This window comes from Carex rostrata, chromosome 31, assembly GCF_964058835.1.
Source record: "Carex rostrata chromosome 31, lpCarRost1.2, whole genome shotgun sequence".
Lineage (NCBI taxonomy): Eukaryota > Viridiplantae > Streptophyta > Magnoliopsida > Poales > Cyperaceae > Carex > Carex rostrata.
This window is the reverse complement of record NC_135948.1, coordinates 1,251,856-1,274,073: the sequence shown is the minus strand read 5'-3', so window position 1 is coordinate 1,274,073 and position 22,218 is coordinate 1,251,856. Positions and strand designations below refer to the sequence as shown.

Genomic DNA, 22,218 nt, shown 5'->3' with positions numbered 1-22,218 from the left:
TTCTTATGATCTATTTTGTAATTTTTTATGGAATTATGGAAGTTTTTCTATACTACATAATGTGGTACACAACACTGAAAATTTGAGCAATTATTCCTTTTTAATGTAAGAATTTTGTGAACGAGTAAACATAATCAAACTTCTTGGTTTGAAAAGAATTACACGTAGATGATTGCTAATGAACGAGGCAATCGGCAGTAATCTTATGTTTTCTATTGAGGCCATTAACAAAGGAAAACAAAGGACTTCTGAGAAGTTTCCGTATAAACCTTTCTCGGAGGACGCACCAATTGATACTTCCAATATAAAATAAATTTGACGACTTTGCAAAAAAAAAAAGAAACAAATAAATAAATTTGACGCACAGGTTGGCAAAAGCGAAGAATTATGGTATATTATAAGTTGCTCCCTAAAATTAATATTGAAGTGCCACAGGATGGCAAGAGGGATTGACTAATTTTGCCAGACCCCAAAATTGCTGCTGCTGAGCAAACGCTCAGATTACAAAATTTTCTTTTCCTAAGTAGGAAACAAAAAAAAAAAGTATAAATAATCTCATCTATCAAAATCTATACAGGAATCTGCGAGTTTACCCGCTTCCCTACATCAGATAGCATACAGAAGTCAGTATCTGCATCTCCACTTCTAATGAAAATCCACCTGCATTCTTCAGCTGGTGCCACTAACAAATCTGCTCTTAAGTGAGGTTTGTTGTTTGCAACATCAAGATTTCCTTCAGAGTTGAAAAAAAAAAAAAAAAATGCAGTTAGGATATAAAAAAGGGAGAGGACCAGAGTTTTTAATCACGTTCAATGTATGGTAAATAATAAATAGTTGATGACCCTAACAAACTCAGCTAATTTATTGTGTGAAAAAGGGCGTGAAATTTAAACGGACAGTACTTGTGTTTGACAGGAACAATCCATCTATGTGCATGAATTTTAGGTCTAGCTTCATGCAAGCTAAAAGAGCAAAGCAGTTGCATAATTTATGCCTCTAATACTAAACAGTATTCTATTCTTTTATGATGAATCAACCACATTAATATAAAAAGAACCCTCTTGCACATCATAATATCGGAAATTTAAACAAGTAAAAAGGTTATAGCTGGTTACCTAGCCGTTAACATTAAGGTTCTCCAAGAGTTCCCACCCTTTTGGATAGGGAAGATTTTTGGATTCCAAATGGAGATGCCAGTTTAAAATTTTATTGCAGCCAGGTGGTACCGCTTCCATCTCATTCTCATCTTCTACCAGCTGTTCTATAAATGTCGTCTCCTGCATTCCGATTTCGATTTTCATTGCTAACTGATTATTTTTTTTTCTAAATTAAGAGACTGAGTGATGGGACATTTCAATTTTGTCATTTGCAGCATCAACAATTCCTGTTTTCTAAGTTTGGGTTTTGAACCGAGTTTCTTCTCAGAAACTCATCTACTGTAACCAATTAAGGTTAATGAAAATAGGGGCTGGAACCCTGTTGTTTTCTAAAAAAAAGTTTGGGTTTTGGTCTCTGAGTATTCTAATTTGTCCCATTCTGGTCATATTATCATTTTTCATTAAAAATTGTATATCAATCATAGTCATTGTTACTATTGACTTGGACATTTTGGGTATATTATTCTAATAAAAAGTATACATTAGTCATTGTTACTATTGACTTGGACATTTTGGGTATATTATTCTAATAAAAAGTATGCATTAGTCAGCACTCATAACTAATCTTGTAGAAACATTGACTAAAAACAAAGCTGGGATCAATAAGGTTACAAGTGGAAAATTTATTGTCCACAAAGTTGGAAATTTAGACTTTTCAGGACAAAGAAGGAGAACTGAGTGAGACCTTCTAATGAGTATATCTCTATCTTATTCTTGGAATTTACATTAGAAGCAAGAAGATGGATTGATAAAAACCATTACGGATTAGTAAGACTGGTAACAACTGTCAAAAAAAAGTTTACCGTCTGACATAGTAGTTAAACCCTTGATCCAGGAAAGATTCACTTGACAGTTGACACCCACTCAGCACTCAAAATGCTTTAATATGTTATTGATTTTTGGAAAAAGTTATGTGACACAATCCCACTAAAGAGAATAACACCATTCACGCATGTAATGATTGATTTTATAAAGAACAAGAACAGATGATACCTGAAAACCTTCCGGAACGGTGTCAAGCTGACGTATGGCATTCCAAGCAACATGGTATCTCCTCTTAGGGTCCCACAGCAAGGTGCTATTGAATGCAAATCCCGACATGTCAACATGAAATCGCCTCAGCCTCTTACTCTTTTCATTCGTATGCCATCCTATAACTCGGTCACCATCACATACCGGGCCTTCCAATATCGCCTTGTTTTTTCCTTGTGCGAGCATTGCAACTGGCCATGTACCGAATTTCCTACATATTTCCATTCAGTTTTCCCTTTCAGTTACTATTCTCAAAATTAAAAAAAAAAATTAAAAAAACAGAAAGAGGAAAGAAATGGCACGTACCTGATTTGTCTAATTCGGTCAAACAACTCAAGAGAATATACATTATCATCATCAGCAAAGTAAATTATCCCATCCAACCGATGTGTCTCAATGTGTTCAAGTGCGGTATTCCTTTGGTGAACCCCTCTATCCTTCAAATTTGTTGAATTGTACTTTGGGCAAACCAAGTGCCTGTTTTAGTGTTTTTCATCAACTTCATATGTTATGCCAAGTAATTTTAGTAAACCTATACTACAATTAGAATTATAATCTAAAAATTGAATAAAATTCAAAATTTTACCAACCTGTACATAACACCGCTCTTACTAAGAAGGTGAGCTGTCTCAGGAGTAACAGTCTCTCCCCCCTCCACCACAATCCAAAGCAATGGTGGTTCAACCAGCCGCAAGGTGTGTGCCAATCGATTCAAGTAGTAACCTTGCGCTGCTCTGTTATATGTAGGTGTCACCACAATCACCAATTTTCCAACTTTGACAGCACTCTGTTCGATCCGGTTGCCACTCGCTCGAGAGATGTGCTGCGTTTGGAGCCCCGGGGAGACGGAATGGAAATCGACTCGTTGTCTCGGCAAGAGAGACGGGAGACCGAAGGGGACGGTGTGGCGGTCGAGGTCGAGGTCGAAATGGAGGTCCGCGAAGGGGAAGAGGCCAAACATGAATCCGAGGAGAAAGAAAAGGAGGAATCGGTAAATTGGGCGTCGATACAAGAGAACGAAAGGGAAGGAAGAAGATGGAGGTAACAATTGATTTTGATTTTGGTGCCTGAATTTAGAAGAAGAGGAGAGTTGGAGGCGGTGGGGGGAATGGTGGTGAGGCGACGGAGACAGCGTCCGGCGGATCGACGCCATTTTCGGGTCAGAGTCGACTAAGAAATCCGACCCGGGAAGAGGAGTAAGTGATAGAACCGTAGAAGGGAAGTGTATATTGAATTATTGATTAGCTCACATAAATTATGAAAAAAATATATATATATAAAGAGAAAATAAATAGCAAGAAAGAGAAAAAAGAATTGTTTTTAGTGGGAAATGGCACTTGGCAAGTATTAGTATTTGTCTGCTGAGCTGTACAGTGTGAATACCAGATTACCAGTGTGAATACCAGAGGAGATGTGGAAGGAAGGAGACAGGCAAAGTGTTTGTAAGTGCTAAAATCCTTGGATAGTCTATTGTGGGCTCTGGTTGTGGGGGAGGGGAGAGGGAAGGGAAGAATAAGATGCATGCAAATCAATTTATTAGTGGATAAAAAAGTATTTAGTTAGGCATTTGGGCCCCATTAGGAAGTGGACCAGAATATATATTGTATTGGATACTTACCTTTCTAGTTAGTCAACAATGCAGATAACAATCTAATTATTTCCTACAATCAAGGTTCTAATTAGCGATTATAGCGGCATAGCGGGGAGACAAAAAAAAAACTATTGCGAATAGCATAGTTGTAGCGGAAGCTATCATACATAGCGATTTTTCCGTTTCAAATTTTATATTTTATATTTATACTAATTATCAACATAATCAATATTAGAGAATTAAGATAACAACTAAATGACAACTAATTTAAGTCTATATTTTTTATCAATTATGCAAATAAGAAGGAGAAACAATATAAAAAGTTACATTATTTAATAGTTCATACTTCATAGTATTACATATTATATTATAATAGACGAAAAACAATTAATTTTATAGGTAAATGAAGTCAATATACATATTTAAGCATTTTATATATAATAATAATCAAAATCAGCTTTCAATTGAAACGAACGATAATAATTTTACAAATAAATACTATACGAAGAGCAATCAAAATAAAGAATTAATATTTGAATATTTCTCGATATAGAATGAGAGAATAAATCACAATAAAAATAGAAGCACATAGTTTGGTTTAGCATACTTATTGTAGAATACCATGTAGCATTAGAAATAAGAATAGAAATACAGAAGCTCATACAAATTGTAAAAAAAAAAAAAGCCCATGTAACATAGCGGTAGCTATAGCGCGTCCCGCATAGCAGTAATAGCGGTCAGCTATTATAGCTATAGCGGTCGTAGCTGAGTTAGAGCACTTTTATCTTATAACTTAGCGTTTATGGTCCGAAAAAGCTATAGCTAGCTATTTAGAACACTGCCTACAATAGACCAAATCAATAAAAACAAAGAACAATAAATTTCATTCAAATCTACCATATTAATTAACTTGTGAATTTTGCTTAGCGTATCAAAATTAATTAAATGATGAGTACTCCTAATTTTTAAAGGAGATTGCTATTCTAAGCGCATAAATTCTACTTTTGAGTGCTAAGATAATACTTTTGTTTTAAATCCAATTTTATCCTTATTAAATACCTTCTTATTATACTTCTAATTAATTCTTGCTATCAATTATGAAAGGATAATTCATGAAGCTTTTTGTTTAAATAATTTCTACCGTCAATTACTGCCTATCAGTAATGTACAACTTCATATTGATTCAAATTTCGAACGGTCTGAAATTTTTTTATAAGTAATTAAATGATGAGATAATTTATTGAGACTAATAAAAAAAATGGTGAACAAATCTTCTCTATTTCGTCCAACGAAAATTGTTTGAATAAAATAATATGGTCAAATTTTGTTAGTTCCAAACTTCCAATATGTGCAATTAAAATTATAGAAATATATAACATGTTAAATTATGGAACCTCCTTAAAAGTTAATAAACTTTTCATTTTATTTGTAAATTAAATAGATAATTTCATTTTATGGTGATCGTTTATTGTCATGTGATTGGGTTAAAAAAAATTAATTTTAATTTTTTTATCATTTTATAGTTCAAGGTAGAAGTAGTTAGATTAATTATAACTTGAAGAATCACCAGTATGGCACCAACATGTTGTGCTATTGACTGAATTAATTAGTTTTCAAATATAAAAAATAAGCAGCCTAGTCAAGATAAAAAAAAATTATGGGACTTCGAAATATTATTATTTATTCTCGGCAGAAAAAATAATATATGTATATGAGAAAGAGAGAGAGAGAGAGAGTTTTTCATGCACATTATTGGTATCAAATATTTTCAATATATATAGTTAGCTGCTGGTACATACTTTAGTTTGAAAATATTTCACTGCTAATGTTAGTCATATAAAATAAAGAGGACACTGAGGTGTTACAAAATAAGGTCTAATTTAGTTTAGGGAGATATCTCTCTTTCCTTTCTTTCAATTTTCTTTTCCTTTTAATTATAATCATGATCATATGGACAAAAGTCAAAATAATTACATTCATTGTTAATGAATCCATAAATATATAAGATTTGCTATTTGTATTGTTAATTCTTAAATGTTTTCTTTATTAACAATAACTTACTCTAAAAGAAAATTTATTAAGGACAAAGTTGACTTGCCCGCCTGGTTAATTGCAGTGAAAACAAAAGAGAAAAAAATTCTCTCAGCTCTCAATAATAGAAATCTTGCATTCAAAATAGCGCTCTCCATTTTTAAAAGACCTGATTTTGAAACTTGTAATAAAACTATTGATAGATAGGATACAGCACATGAATTCTGAATTTTTTTACTATTTATTAAGCCACTTTGAAAATCACTAATCCAACGGTTTTACTGTTTTGTGCAGCCACCGTTGGATCAACAATTTTGTAAAATACTTAATGAATAGTAAAAAAATTCAGAAAAATGTAAAATTTGGTCTCCAAGCAGATATTAATATGGAGAATAAGATGAACGGTTCGGATCGACCGTTTGGATTTTGAAAACTCGAATATTGAGCCATAGCATAGAGGCCTCTATGCTATCCATAGCACCCCAGCCTAACTCCAGGTTACCGGACTGAGTACAATTGAATTGGACAACCCAAAATTGATATTTTTGACTTGGCACGAATCTCAAAGCATAAATAATATTCCCCATGTGTCATCCCGAGAAAGAACCGGTTGAGAGTAAATCTGGACCATCCGTTTCAATTGTGTTGAATCAGGTACCTGAGGGGATACGGATCCTGAATTCTCTATCTAGCCGAACCTGGTATATTTTTGTACAAATCTAGTTATATAAAATTTAATTAGGCACGCGATTTCCTACTTACCTTAAAAAAAAAAAAATAGTTAATGAATCCAATATTTTTTAATGAGTATCTACTCTCAGTGGCAACTTCAATTTTATAAGCTTAAAATGAAAGAAACCAGTCTCATAATTTGTAAAAGGAAGATCAAGATAGAGAGGAGAGAACATTTCAAAGGACACATTTATGTACGAGGAGAATTCAAATATAAATATATTTTTTGTGTTTCTACTTTTCTTTTTGTTTTAATCGCGAGTATCAACTATCAAATGAAGATGGTCCTTGTCGTTACATCAATTTATCCACACATGCATTAGAGAAATTATGACAATTCAAATTTATTATGATAGGCATCAATAGCTTCTTCTTTTTTTAAAATCTATCGATGTAGATAATCAATTGGCATTATTTTTTCATGCTCTTAATTTCCCTCAAAATAAAAATACAAGTACTGTAAATTTCTAGAACTATAATTATAATTGTTACAAATCACATACTGAAAGCATGTTAAACCGCTAAAGAGTAAAGACATAAAATGGAAATATTTAAATCCTGTTCGTTACATACTGCACCTTTTCAAAAAGACAATCATATCAGGAACTGACTAACTTTTTCTATTAATAGTTTCTTTGTTATCTGAAGTTCTAAACTCTCAAGACCCAAGAAAGAAAGAAGTCTGAAAGTGAAAGGTATATCGTCAGGCCAAGTCATTTTCCACCTTGCAAAGCTTAGTCCAACGACTTGACCTAACTCCTGGGGCCCACATGATAAGATCATGCCGAAATTTTTATTAATAGAAAAATAAATAAATAAATATTCATAATGAGAAAGTATTTCATAAAAATTTGATTTGTAAGAAAAACGTGATAGTTCATAACGTTCAGAGAATATTATGGACTATTACGGCCAGCTTAACAATAAAATTTCATTAAGTAAAATCTGAAGCTGGCCGTTGTTGTCTATCTCGGTCAGTGAAATTTTGAAAAAAAAAAATATTTCTGTTGTTTATCACAACCAGAGGATACAAACTTTGATTATATAAATTCTTAATTGAACAGGAGAATCTCAGAGTATGCGCGTCTGCGCGAATTAATTTTAATATATAATATATTATTTTATTTGATGGTTATTTTTCACCGAAGACTCTAATAGTTTATTCGCCGATAACCCTAAATTAATTTGTATTACAAAAAAGTCTAATTAGATATATACTATTTTATTTTATGGTTATTTTTCTCCGAAGATCCTAGTAGTTTATTCGCTGATAATTCTAAATTAATTTGTATTACAAAGAAGTCTAATTAGATATATATTATTTTATTTTATGGTTATTTTTCACCGAAGACTCTAGTAATTTATTCGCCGATAACCCTAAATTAATTTTTATTATAAAGAAGTCTAATTAGATATATATTATTTTATTTTAGGAAGCCGATATGAGTACCCGCGCTACAGTACCCGCACCTAAATTGCCATAACTGTTTGTGGGGACCAAACTGCCATAACTGCACTTCAGATCTGTAACTTTTTTTTAATATTAATAGTCAAATATTGAAATATGTAGTCCAAAGAACACAAGTATTTATATCTATATAGTAAACAATGTAAATGATAAATTAATTATTTTTAAATAATCGTACCCGCACTTTTTTTGAAATTTTTGATGTCGTACCCGTACCTAAACTGCCATAATTGCTTGTGGGGACCACAACTGTTCCAGATCTGTAACTTTATTTTAAAATAGTAATAGTCAAATCTTGAAGTATATAGTTCGAAGAACACAAGTATTTATATCTATATAGTAAACAATGTAAATGATAAATTAATTATTTTTTAAATAATCGTACCCGTACCTTTTTTTTAAATTTCTGATGTCATACCCGCACTTAAACTGCTATAATTGTTTGTGGGGACCGCAACTGTTCTAGATCTATAACTTTTTTTTTAATATTAATAGTCAAATCTTGAAGTATATAGTTTAAAGAACACAAATATTTATATCTATATAGTAAACAATGTTGTAATTTTTACATAACTGCTTGTGGGTCCTAAACTATCATAATGTTGTAATTGAATCCCTCCTCTTTTTACATATGACACTGAAAGTATTAATATCTGAGCATTGAAAATATTTATATCTATGCACTGAAGTATTTATTTTTATGAGGTCAACTATTTTTGTTAGAGAAATGTTGACGCACAATTAGTGCCGAGGCTTTGAAAGGGTGCTGCTGGGATTTTGGAATAATAATTAGTTGAGACTATATAATATCTTTTTAGAATAATAATTAGTGGACACAATATAATTAGTGGGGATCATAATACATTATTCCTCTATATAAATGATTATTCTTTATTTTATGGTTATTTTTCACCGAAGATCCTAGAAGTTTATTTGCCGATATCTCTAAATTTATTTTTATTACAAAGAAGTGCAATAACATATATATTATTTTATTTTAGTTTGTGATTATTTTTCACCAAAGATCCTAAAAATTTATCTGCCGATAGCCCTAAACTAATTTTTATCATAGAGTAGTCCAATAAAACTTTAGAATTCATAACATAATAAAATTATTGGAGGTAATTTTTATTATTTTTTCTACATACATATAAAAAAATATTGCATTTTGATTTTATTTTAATTTGATTCAAGCACTTGGAAATTTTTATTTCGATGTTCAAATTTATCTTAAATTAGTGAATTTTTTCAACTTGATGTTAATTAATATAAGGTTGAAAATAATGTAATTTATTTATTGTGTAAATTTTTTATTTCATAAGTCATTATCTCAAAACATAACTTTTATATCTCAAAATAAATTCGAAATTATCGGGGAATAAATTTTTATATCTCAAAATAAATTCAGGGCTATCGGCAAATAAACTTTTATATCTCAAAACATAATTTTTATAATAAAAATTAGTTTAGGGCTATCGATGAATAAACTTTTAGAGTCTTCGGTGAAAAATAATCACAAACTAAAATAAAATATTATATATGTTATTGCACTTCTTTGTAATAAAAATAAATTTAGAGATATCTGCGAATAAACTTTTAGGGTCTTCGGTGAAAAATAATTATAAAATAAAATAATATATATCTAATTAGACTTTGTAATAAAAATAAATTTAGAGATATCGGCGAATAAATTTCTAGGATTTTCGGTAAAAAATAACCATAAAATAAAATAATATATATCTAATTAGACTTCTTTATAATAAAAAATAATTTAAGGTTATCGGCAAATAAACTATTAAGATATTCGGTTGAAAAATAACTATAAAATAAAATTATATATTATATATTAAAATCAATTCACTCGCTCAGATGCGTATACTCTGAGATTCTCCTGATCAATTAAAATTTTATATAGTCAAATCAGTTCGTATCTTCTGACCCTGATAAACAACAACGACCAGAATATATATATATATATATATAGGAATATGCTAGCATGATATGCATAGCATAGAGAGCCTCCATGCAACGGCTCAATATTCGACTTTTTAAAATCCTAACGGTCGATCCGAACCGTTCATCTTGTTCTCCATATTAATATGTATTTGGAGACCAAATTTTACATTTTTTGGAATTTTTTTACTATTTTTTTAGATTTATTGAAAATCGTTGTTTTTGTTATGGTCCAGATTTGCTGAAAACAGTGATTTTCAATAAATCTAAAAAAATAGTAAAAAAATTCCAAAAAATGTAAAATTTGGTCTCCAAATACATATTAATATGGAGAACAAGATGAATAGTTCGGATCGACCGTTAAGATTTTGAAAAGTCGAATATCGAGCCGTTACATGGAGGGCATCTATGCTATGCATAGCATATTCCATATATATATATATATATATATATATATATATATATATATATTTCAAAATTTCACTAGCCGTGATGAACAACAACAGCCAGCTTCAAATTTTATTTCAATTCTTTAGCAATAATTTTTTTGTTAAACTGGCCATGATAAAACTATCACGTTTTTCTTACAAATCAAAATTTTACGAAATGCTTCCTCATTATGGATGTTTATTTATTTATTTTCCTATTAATAAAAATTTCCGTAAGATCATGTTACGCTCAGGTCATCCTATCATGATACATTAAATATTTGTCATCATCTAACAGCAGCACACTATCCAATAGGGACCAACCAAATGGGTTTAATTATTTTTTTTTCAATTTAAAATTCCGGTTCATTTTGACAATCCCAGATATCAAAATGTACCAAAATCTGGATTAAATTTTCATTTGATTTCATTTTGGTAGCTTCTACCAATTATTAAAAAAAAATCATTTGATTTCGACCAATATTCAATTAATTTAATTTAAAAGACAATAAAATGGAAATTTGGGGATCGGGGGCGTGGAGTGGAGGGGCAGAATCACAATATTGCTTGCATTTGTGATTTTTCAAGTACAACACATTTATACCAATAAACAAGATCCTTCAAATTAAGGTTCCTTTTCAATGTTCTATTGCAATAAATGATCATCTGAATAGCCAATATTTGTAAAAAAAAAATGAACAAAATCATTTCTTCAAGAACAATTTTTAACATCAATTTTCAAAGCACTAGTACATTTTGCCAAGAATTAGTTATTGAAGAAATTGCTCATGTTTTTGTCTTCTCAGTCCCACCAGGATAGTTTATAATAGGTACATCAGACCCAATCATGCTGTACAAACAAACAATCATATATTATAAGCAATTCTGTTAGGATCATACAAGTAATGGAACTTAAAATAAATAAAAGCCAGTTCTTTGTTATCTCTTACCTTGTATCAACCAGCACCATTGATCGGAGCTCACAGTTTGAGAAACTGCATATACATAAAACCACACATACAATCAGTACTACATTTTTATGCATCATGACATATCAGATTTGAATGAGAAGTGCTCTTACGGCCGAGATATTTCATGGATTCTGATGGAGGGGTGAGTGTCGTTGCCAAACAAGCGTGATGTCTGTAACAGGAATGCACTATGGGTTACTACTGCTATCTCTTTTTCCTTCCTACTCCATAGCCTGTACTTGACAAAATTAACATTTCTTACATATGAGACTCTAGGTACACAACAGGGATTGTAGTAAAAAGCCTTTTGTGCTTTTGAATTATGAATATTACACACATTACTGATTATTATATTAGTCTTATGGGTTCCTCTTCCACTAGACTGATTACATTACAGTCTAATTTATGGTCAGATTCTGAAAATTTATCTTTAGCACAAAGTAGTTCTTTAGAAATTCCCTTTACTTTAGAGGAGATTAAACAAGTAGTCTTTGAATGTAACTCATCTAAAGCACCTGGTCCAGATGGTATGTCTTTCTTATTTTATCAAAAATTTTGGGATGTTATTAAGGATGATTTAGTTAAAATTTTTAATGCTTTCTTCAAACATGAGTTGGATGTCTCTAAATTTAATTTAGCTACCATTTGTTTAATTCCTAAGAAATGTGATGCCATTACAGTTAAGAACTTTCGACCCATTAGTTTAATAAATTGTAGTTATAAGATTATTACCAAATTATTAGCTAATCGAATTGCATTGGTTATGGATACTATTATTGATCCTTCTCAGACTGCTTATATTAAGGGTAGGTTTATTCTTGATAATGTTGTCGTTGCACATGAAGTATTGCATCATGTAAAGATTAAAAAACAGAAGGGGGTTTTGTTCAAACTAGATTTTGAGAAGGCTTTTGATCATGTTAATTGGGATTTTCTATTTGAAGTGATGCATGCTAGGGGTTTTGGTCATAGATTTATTACATGGATTAGATTAACTTTAGAAGGCAGTAGAACATGTGTTAATTTAAATGGTACTTTAGGCCCTTATTTTTTTTTTTTTGTAAGAGGGGGGTTAGACAGGGTGACCCACTATCCCCTTTCCTTTTTATTCTAGTTACTGATGTTTTAAATAAGATTCTACAAAGGGCAAAAGTAGGAGGATATATCGAGGGCTTAGGAAACTTTCCGAATTTTGGAAATATTTTGAATTTACATTTTGCGGATGATACTTTGTTGTTCCTTAAAGCTGACAAGGCCATCTTGAATTATATTAAATGGCTTTTATTAGCTTTTGAGAATGTTTCAGGTCTTAAGATCAATTTTGAGAAAAGTGAGATGTATCCTCTCAATTTATCTATATCGGAATGTGATGATTTATCTTCTGTGTTAGGATGTAAAGTAGTTAATCTTCCGCTTACTTATTTAGGTGTTCCAATCAATAATAAGTCTCTTACGGATATAGATTGGCAACTTTTAATTGATAAAATTGAAAAAAGACTTCAAAGTTGGAAGGGCTCTTTATTATCTTTAGGAGGTCGAGTTACTTTTTTAAATTCAGTTTTGTCAGCGATTCCTTTATATTGGATGTCTATCTATAGATTACCCGCAAAAATTAGGCATAAAATAGATAAGATTAGAAGGAAATTTTTATGGCATGGGGGTAATTCTACTAGGAAAAAATATTCTTTGGTTGCATGGAATGCAGTATGTAAGAGTAAAGACCAAGGTGGTCTTGGTATCTTAGATCTGAAAATTATGAATAAGGCTCTTCTAGCCAAGTGGTGGATAAGATTCCATGACAATTCCATTACTGGTATATGGAAAGATATTCTTCACTGTAAATATGGTTTTAGAACTACCCCTTTTGTATGTTCTCCTTTTTGGAGATCTATTCTCAAAGATCATGCGGTAATTAATTTAGGCCTTAATAAAGAAATAGGTAATGGTAGAACAACTGCGTTTTGGTTAGACAGATGGTTTACTGAAAATGCTTTGCAACATTTATATCCCAATTTGTTTTCAATTGTTTATAATAGGTTTATTTCTGTGGCAAATGCTTTTACTAACTCCTTCTTACAATTGTCTTTTAAGAGACAACTTACGGGTATTTACTTAGTAGAATGGAATGCTTTGCAATTTCTTTTTCAACATTTTACTTTATCAGATCAGCTAGAGGATAAGCTTATATGGCGTTGGTCTAAGGACGATAATTTTACTGTTCATTCTTTTTATAAGTGGTTGGAATATGGGGGAATACCAAATAAAGAGTATTCAACCATTTGGAAATCTCATATGCCTTTGAAAATAAAAATTTTTTTATGGTTGGTTCGAAGGGACAAAATACTTACCAAACTCAATTTAGCCGCTAAAGGGTGGCAAGGGGATACTACGTGTGTTTTTTGTGATCAACAAGAGAGCACTGATCATTTGTTCACTCAATGCTCTTTTATTAGATTAATTTGGATTTGGATTGCAAATCATAACAATTTTGTTTATAATTGTCATACTTTAGATGAATTATGGTTGATTGATGCTTCTATCCCTTTAAAAGATAGACTATTAGTTGAATTATTGAGAGGGGCTGTTTTATGGATTATTTGGTTGGAACGAAATAGATTATGCTTTAATGATAGTTCTCCATGTTCTATTAGGGTTATTGGTACTAAGATTATTTCTCTTACTCAATTTTGGTGTAAATCTAGAGGGGACAATTCTTTCTTTAAATTAAATCTCATAATGCCTTTTGATGTTAAGGATCTCCCAGATCTCATTCTGTTGGAGGAAGAAAGACGTCCCGATACGACCCAAGTGATGGACCTTCCGTTGTCCCTGTCTCAGGACACACCAGTGGGAGATATGCAGGATTTTGGCAATGGCAACCCTCCATCTCCAATGTTTGGAGAAGAGGAGGAGGATGAAGACCTTTTAGATATGTAGTACCTAGTTTTTTGTGTGCATGTTATGTTGTTTAGATATTTTCTTAGGTTGCTGCCTTATGTTTTGTGCATGTTATTATGTTTTTGCTACTTTCTCACGTTGCTACTTTTGTTTTGACCTGTTTGTAAACCACATTTGATTTTGGTACCAATTTTAGGTACCAGATCGATTGTTCTAAGGATTCTGATTTCAATGAAATCGGTGGTATATACCACTATTTTTCAAAAAAAAAATTATGAATATTACATCCATGGTTACATGAACCTTGAGTGTTACAAAGGGAACTAAAGCATTAAGCATATAAGCTTTTAACAACGACAACAACAACCAAGCCTTTAGTCCCAAATAAGTTGGGTAGGCTAGAAATAAAACCCAAGCCTTTAGTCCATTTCTTTTAACATCATTTGAAATTTCAGAGAAAATTTTAATGTAAAGTAAATAAAGTTAAAAATATGATAACCGTATAAAATAATGGAATACTAAAAATAACAGTAGTTAGTTCACTAAGAGTAAAAGAAATGGAATTATGAAAAAGAAGCAAATACCATTTCAAGAATGTGATTCCTCTAGCTGCAACCTGCTCATCCGTTTCTCTCGAATCAGGTTTCCAGTATACATCTTCATCATTTTCTATCTGTAAGATGAATAATCAAACAGGACAAATTATCAGTGATACATATAAACTTCATCCTTAGAAAAGAAGTATTTCAAAAATATAATATTAAGGATAACAATACACGTACATGAGAAAAATCAATCCTGGGGAAAAGAGCAGAATACTCTGTTATTCTTCTCCTTTTGTCACATGGGTTCACTCCCTGAATCATTGAGATAGTTAAATCAGCCAACAATCACTAGTGGAAAATGTACATTTAGTATCGGCACATCAGGGTCGGACATAGCATAAAGCAATACTGATATATCTAGATCAGGCAAATTTAAAGGCCGATCTTGAAAGTAGGTATCAGGATCGGACGTCCTTAAAGACCTGTTCTTGATAGTCCATAATATATCAGGAACGGCTGTTTATAAACGACCGTTCTTGATAATGACTTATCAGGATCGGCTATTTATAAACGACTATTCTTGATAGCCCAGACCCCTATTAGGAACGGCTTCTCACTATTAACCGATCCTAAAGCTAATATTCGCGCACCATTTTGATAAAGTCCCACTCCTCATTTTCATTCCCGCTCACCATTTTGGCCAAAATACATGCGCCTCTCACCTCTCCGACTCTCCGTCTCTGTCTCGTCTCTCTCTCTCTCTCTCTCTCGTTTTGGTTGCTAGATCTTTTTGCTCTCATGTGCTGAGAACTTTGCCCTTATCCTCTATTTTCCGTTTACCTCTGTGCTTGCGATTTTTCAAAACCCTAGAAGGGTTATTGTTGTCTCGGTACTTGCCGGTGCCTGGTGTGCCTTTCTTGTGGTGCTTGCTCACCTTGAGAAGGCTGAGGGGCCTTGCCTGGGTACTGGCCAATCCTTGCCCTCTTTGCGATTCGAGCTCTCTCGGGCAACATTTAAGCACTCCTCTAGATTATTTGCTCGTTGTGTATTTTATTGGATGTTGAGATGATTTTGTTAGTCTCGCGCGGGTTGTTGATTTTCATGGCTTGACATTGGTGATGGCTGTGATGCCCTTTTTCTTTGCGCTCTTGTTTCTGTCACTGGCTTGCACTGGTTTCTTGGCTGTGGCCTTGCCTCTGGTGTTGTTACCTTGTGGGGTTGGGTTCTGACTTCACTGGCTCTAGCTGAGGCGTTTTTTCTTTGGTTCTGGCTTTACTGGTACCGATACTGGTACCAGCTGAGGTGCTTCTTTTGGCTCTGATTTTACTGGCACCGGGTTGGTGTTTTCCTTTGGCGCTGGCCTTGTTGGTTTTGTGCATAGGATTGAGGGACTTTTAACTAGTAGCAGGTGGTACCAAACCTTGTTGGTTTTTGGAGAAAAAAACTACAGATAGTGATTTACACTTTTAGTTAAGAATATACCTTACTAGCAGTCAAGTCAACAAGAATATCAATTGCCAAAATAAAAGTACAAGTAGAACGCATCTCTTATTTTATTTTATTTTGTATTTAATTAGTAGAGAATAATCTGACGAGCATCTACTTGAAATTGGATACCTTAAACCAATGCTTATAAGCAAATTCAACTAGCAGAATAATCTGACAAACATCTGATGGATCCACTTGAGCTTTTAGTATATCTTGTATGGTGCTTACAAGATGCGGTGCACAGGACCCACCGATTAAAGTAAGTTTGCTATTATATGTTCATCTTGTTCAATTTAGCTCATCACTAGTACACTCACATGTTTATTTCATCAATTTCTGTATAGGGTTCTAATCTGAGCTGACAATTTTGCCCATGGTGAACAGCTGAAATTTGGAAAAGGAGCGATGAGCAAATGGCTACACCAAACTTTTAGTTCTTTATATGGAAATGATGGTCAATTCATGTACTTTATTTAAGAATTGTTCAAACTCAGGTGGGGTTTTGTAGTGCATCAGATTCAGGTGGGGTTTTTCATTCTAATTTTTTATTTTTTGAAGAATTTCTTCAAATGCTTCAAGTGTTGTCATATATATGCAATAAAGAAAGCTTAATAATTCTGTTGGATGGATTTAATGGAAGAAGAATTTCTACTGATATTTACTGACATAGTTTAACTTACTGTTTTCTATCTAGATAATTGAAGTGGTGTGTCTTGCAAGCTGACTCCTTTACATATCACATTGTATAAACACTTCATACAGTCTAAGAATGTGAGTTGGGTCTTACCTGGTAATGTGTAACTTGGGTGATTTATCTATTTTCAATGAAAGACCAATAATTAGTTTAGTTACAGCTAGGGGTGTTCATCGGTTTGGTTCGGTTGAAACCAAACCGAACTAGGCAAACTGAAGTTATAATTTAGTTTCAAAAATAGAACCGAACCGAACCAAAGTTTTATTTCGGTTTGTTCGGTTTATTCGGTTCAAACCGAAATATATTATTTTTTTGTTTAAAGAAATTGATTTATAATAAACCGAAGTATATTAAGAAATAAACCGGGATATTAAGAAATAAACTGGGATTATAAGAAATAAACTAAAGTATTTAAAGCAATTAATTCAGAAATAAATGGGGTATTAGGAAATAAACTGGGATGATCCGGACGAAACTCATAATATATAAAAGTTCGGTCTGTTCGGTTATTTCGGTTTTGAAAATTTCCAAACCGGACTGAACCGAAGTTATAATTCGGTTTTGAAAATCAAACCGAACCAAACCATTAAACCGAAAGAACCAAACCGTTTAGTCCAAACTAATTCGGTTCAGTTCAAAACCGAATAAACCGGACCCCTAGTTACAGGAATCCATATCCTCTGCATTAACACAACATTTGAGTTAATTGGTTTCCACCGTCTGATTGCATTGACCGTTCAGATTTAATTCGGAAGGTTTACACCTTGTACTCTTCTCCAGTTGCACTGTTCGAATATCGCTCTTTTTTACTGTTTTCTTCCCCTTTGCTTATCTTTTCGCTCCATTTCTCAGCGAGAGGAACTACCAGTACAAGGCTGAGGTAGAAATTCCATTGAAGGATGGATTCGATAGCAAGTACAAGTGGAGGGCTGAGAGCGGCGAGAAGGTGAAATGGACAAAGGAGATCAAGGGGAAGGGGTGCCACGAGCCGTGGGCCCACATGTACACTTCTGAGGAGTCGTCGTACAGAGAGGGCTGGAAGAAGGGTCACAAAAAGGAGAAGATTGAGGAGGACAAGAAAGAGAAGAAAGAAGAGAAGAAGGAGATCAAGGATTCTACTGCTGCTTGTGCTGCCATGAGAAAGGTACAAATTTGAAGTGTTTTAGGTGTAGCGAAGAGGAAGAAAAGCGGGATTCTGACTCTGCACAACTGGAGAAAGAAAAGAGTTCATTTTTTCCTAATTAAATCTGAACCATTGATGCAATCGGACGATGGAGATCTATTAACTCAAATGTTACGTTAATGCAGAGGATATGGATTCTAGTTACAGCAACATGTACTTGTCTTCAAGCTATAATCAGTATACACCTTTTTCTGGAAATCTGATGGAAAAATAGTATGAGATAAATGGATAACCGTGCAAAAAAACTGAAATTAGATGGATTGAGTTTATTTAGCGTGTATTGTACGAGTAATAACACCATGCCAAGTTTATTGCAATTTGATTTGAAAATGACATTGATGCAAAAAGTTTATTTAGTGTGTATTTTTATGTACTATGATCTGCCCTAGCTATTTAATTAACATTTTTCATAGATCTAGAAAGCTTTAAAGCTAATAAAAAAATTGTAATTGAATAAATAGCAGCAAGTTGAACTTTGACAAATGCATTGCAACATCAAAGAGTATGCTTCAACTTTCGAAGGTATGTATTAGCAAGCTTATCCCTTTGATTCTTTTTTTTTCCTGTCATTCTCTATAATTGCCTCATATTATTGTTTTATTTTTTAACATTTGTTCAATTGTTCTCAGATCAGAATGACTGCTACTTAAACAACTATATGAGCACTGCGAGTTGGTACGCAATAATATGAAAGCTATTCTAGGCCACAAGAAGATTTTAGTGTTTGATTAGCTCATGTAATTTGTATTACGAAAATGTGATATCTAGATAATGTGATATTTTTTGTGTTATTTAGTAAAATTTGAATTATTTAAATGTGATATTAATTAATGTGGAATTAATATGTAAAATTTCTATTACCTAAATGTGATATTTGAATTAGCTCATGTGATATGATGCACTGTATAAAATTTCTACTACCTACATTTGGCAAAAAAAAAGAAAAAGACAAACAGGATCGGCTATTTATTAAATGGCCAATCTTGCTAGTAAGAATTAGGATTGGTTATTTACTAAAAACCGTTCTTGATTGTATAAATCAGTAACAACTAAAAGTAAATGACCATTCTTGATTGTATGAATCAGTAACAGCTAAACGTTGACGACCGTTCTTGATAATAGAATCAGGATCGGCTATATGACCATTCCTGATTAGTGGTACTATCAGTAACGCCTGGGTCAGTATCGCACGTAGGTCCATTCCTAATGTATATTTTGGACCGCTCCTGATATCTGGTTCTCCACTAGTGAATGCATATCAAAGATGCAAAGGTCATATTTAATATCGGGTTCAGGTCAAACTTGGGTTTGGTTTGATCCGCATGACAGGCCATCTGGTTTTGGACGATTTGAGCGCAAGGGTCAATCTCATCTGGATTGCTACAGACAATATGTTGATTAGGTTCTGGTTATCTCAGGTTGCAGGTCAATCAGGGTCAGGATGCAGGTCAATTGGGTTGGAGGTGGATTTGATTGGATCAGCATTTTATGTCAATGGGTTAACAATTGAATCAGTTTATTCAAGTCAATTAAGCCTTTAGGTCACCAGATTGAATAATCCTAGGTTTTCAGCACTGCGATGGTGGAATTAAAAGGGACTTCAGCAAACTAGCATCCTTCATGACCTTATTAATTATGGATGCGTTTAGATAGTCAAAGAAATAGTGCATTTTTCTTAAAGAAAAGAAATAGTGCATTTAATAGTGTCATTTGGGTTGGTGTGCAAAAATATAAAAGAAAAGTGCTAACCCTAATGGTGTGTGAAAAGTGTAAATTCTGTACTATTTGGAATAGTAAAAATATTGTTTGGGTTGTAGTATCAGAATAGCACCAACCCAAGGAGTGTTAATCTTACTTTTTTGATGGTTTGATTGGATTAGCAGAATAGTCACTAAACAAAATTAATCTGAATAGTAAAAAGTTATTTGTATCGCACCCCAATTCAGAATAGTGTTATTACTTTTAGAATAATGTTATTCGGATGCATCCAAACATACCTATATATATGTTTGGCACTGTTATGGAAGTCAGACCAGCCGCCTGATTCGGTTGGAAAAAATCAAGAATTGGACATAAATCCAGGCCAGGTCAGTTTGGGATATGGGTGGTCTCATGTTTCCCGGAATTCAGACTGTTCAGATCTTGGGCCATTCAAATTTGAATCTCTGTTCTCAATCATTTCACATTAAATTTGGTCATTTCAGGATTTCAAATTGTTCAGGTTTGGGTTGACCTTCGGTTTTGGGTCATCTCGAGTCCGGTTGACTTCTATTCTAACAGTTTGGTCGATGTTATTTGCAATCAACAAATAACCAACCACTGCTGGTTGTTGGTTGCAGATATAAAAGATTTCTGATGTATTGTGGCACATATATAAATGCTCATAAAAAAAGAGAGAAAATATTTAGAAAAAAGGAATTAAGCTTAAGCACATACCATGCGTTCCCGGCAGTACTCCATTGCAATAAAAGTTGGTGCATTTGAAGAGGAGATGGCCTGGCGACAACTATTACCAGCATTTTCTACCATAAGAAGTTTTTCCTCTTGTAGAGTTGATGTGCTGATGTATTTGTCACCTCCAAATACACCTGCTGCTGTTTGCATTGTTCTGTGATCGCAAATTAGTAACTCAGTCGGACTAAACTAAGACTTCATTAAAAATAGATCTGCATACATTTGCAAGCAAATAAGAAAGAAAGTAAAGCACTAACCTCAACAAAGGGGATACGACTACTAATTCAATTTTCTTAGCCAACTCACATACATTTACATGCTTTCTCAGATCATCAACCTACAAATAACTCACAGAATTATCATTAAATAAATCAATTCAGAGAAGCATACAAACTTAACCTATCAGCTTAAAGTGCCTGTATTTAGTGAATAATCGATCTAATTTTTCCCAACACTAACTCCAGTAAACACTACACGAAAAGGTTGAATGATCGTGCATTCACAAGAGAGTAAAAAATGATTAGTTGGTTGTATTAAAGAAGAATTTAAGCATATATTAAGATAAAAACCTGATCCCAGCCATGGGGAGTAAGTTGAGCATCGAAAAATTCTGGAAAGGAGTACGCTGCATGATCCTTCTCTCCAGCTACATTATGGACAGCTTGGCCGTGCCTTATCTGGCAATGTTTACTTTTTAGTTTGAAAGAAATTTGCATTGTACCATCGGAATATAGTCATGATTATTCTAAATAAAACAAGATACTGATTAACACAATTAATAATTAGTAATAGCATAAAAAACTCACCAAATAAATGTTCTTACAACGATGCGAAGGATAAAGGCCTAAACCTGCTGGATCAGCAAGTCCTCCCTCCATATCTACATTTTAATTTTATATTATACAGTAAAGGAAATAACAATTTTCTAGGGGTGTATAGCAGTTTTTGAGATCCCATTACACATTTTCTAATCTCTATTGTAGTAACTATATGATCTACAAGTTGAATTTTTCACGGAGATCTGAATGCTTAATCAATCTGACCAATAATCACAAGAGATCCCACTGTTTGATGAAAAGTGAGCATAATTTGGCCAATATTTATAGTATCCTCTTCCTTTATCTTTTATACACAATTAACCTTAGTAATATATGAAACCATTAAAAAAGTTGAAGAAGAGATGAGAAACAGATATTTATGCCTAGAGGTGTACTTCAAATGTCGTGCTGTTCACGCAAATAAACAAAAGGATAAAAATTAAGGGTGGGAAAGATGTATCATAAAAGAGACTTGGGGACCCATTTTACGGGGTCAAAACAAAAAAAAACAAGGAGAAACAATCTCAAAAGAAAACATCATTTTCGAGAGATCATCACCATATTACAAAAAGTTTAAACAAAGAACAATAAAATATAGGTAAAGGTAAAGTGTGAGAAAGGATGAATAATATACCTTGTTCTGAGCTTAAATTTGGAACCAGGATCAGCTCTGGTATGATCCGACAAGAACGGCGAAGTTTGTTCGCCTGATTAAATTATGGGAAGTATATGTTGATTAAATTTTGTTGGAAACTAGGAGCGGACGAGAATATTC

General features: G+C 32.9%; 2 protein-coding genes across 3 annotated transcripts; both read right to left on the bottom strand.

The window, feature by feature from the left end:
- Positions 1-368: 368 nt before the first annotated feature.
- IRX9-L (Nucleotide-diphospho-sugar transferases superfamily protein) lies at positions 369-3,597 on the bottom strand. Its single transcript, XM_078295924.1, has 5 exons — positions 2,780-3,597; positions 2,496-2,666; positions 2,151-2,400; positions 1,116-1,277; positions 369-733 (listed from the first exon to the last, which is right to left on the bottom strand). The coding sequence occupies exons 1-4, from the start codon at positions 3,340-3,342 to the stop codon at positions 1,116-1,118; spliced, it is 1,146 nt and encodes a 381-aa protein (XP_078152050.1). The 5' UTR covers positions 3,343-3,597; the 3' UTR covers positions 369-733.
- Positions 3,598-11,077: 7,480 nt separating this feature from the next.
- On the bottom strand, positions 11,078-22,218 carry LOC144547310 (phosphoglycerate mutase-like protein). 2 transcript variants are annotated; one of them, XM_078295923.1, is made up of 10 exons: positions 22,078-22,218; positions 21,432-21,505; positions 21,195-21,302; positions 20,883-20,962; positions 20,608-20,779; positions 15,044-15,118; positions 14,846-14,934; positions 11,474-11,596; positions 11,343-11,387; positions 11,078-11,242 (listed from the first exon to the last, which is right to left on the bottom strand). In XM_078295923.1, the coding sequence occupies exons 2-10, from the start codon at positions 21,501-21,503 to the stop codon at positions 11,179-11,181; spliced, it is 828 nt and encodes a 275-aa protein (XP_078152049.1). In that variant the 5' UTR covers positions 21,504-21,505; positions 22,078-22,218; the 3' UTR covers positions 11,078-11,178. The 2 variants fall into 2 exon arrangements, with proteins under 2 accessions (XP_078152049.1, XP_078152048.1); XM_078295922.1 differs by lacking the exon at positions 22,078-22,218 and adding an exon at positions 21,669-21,726.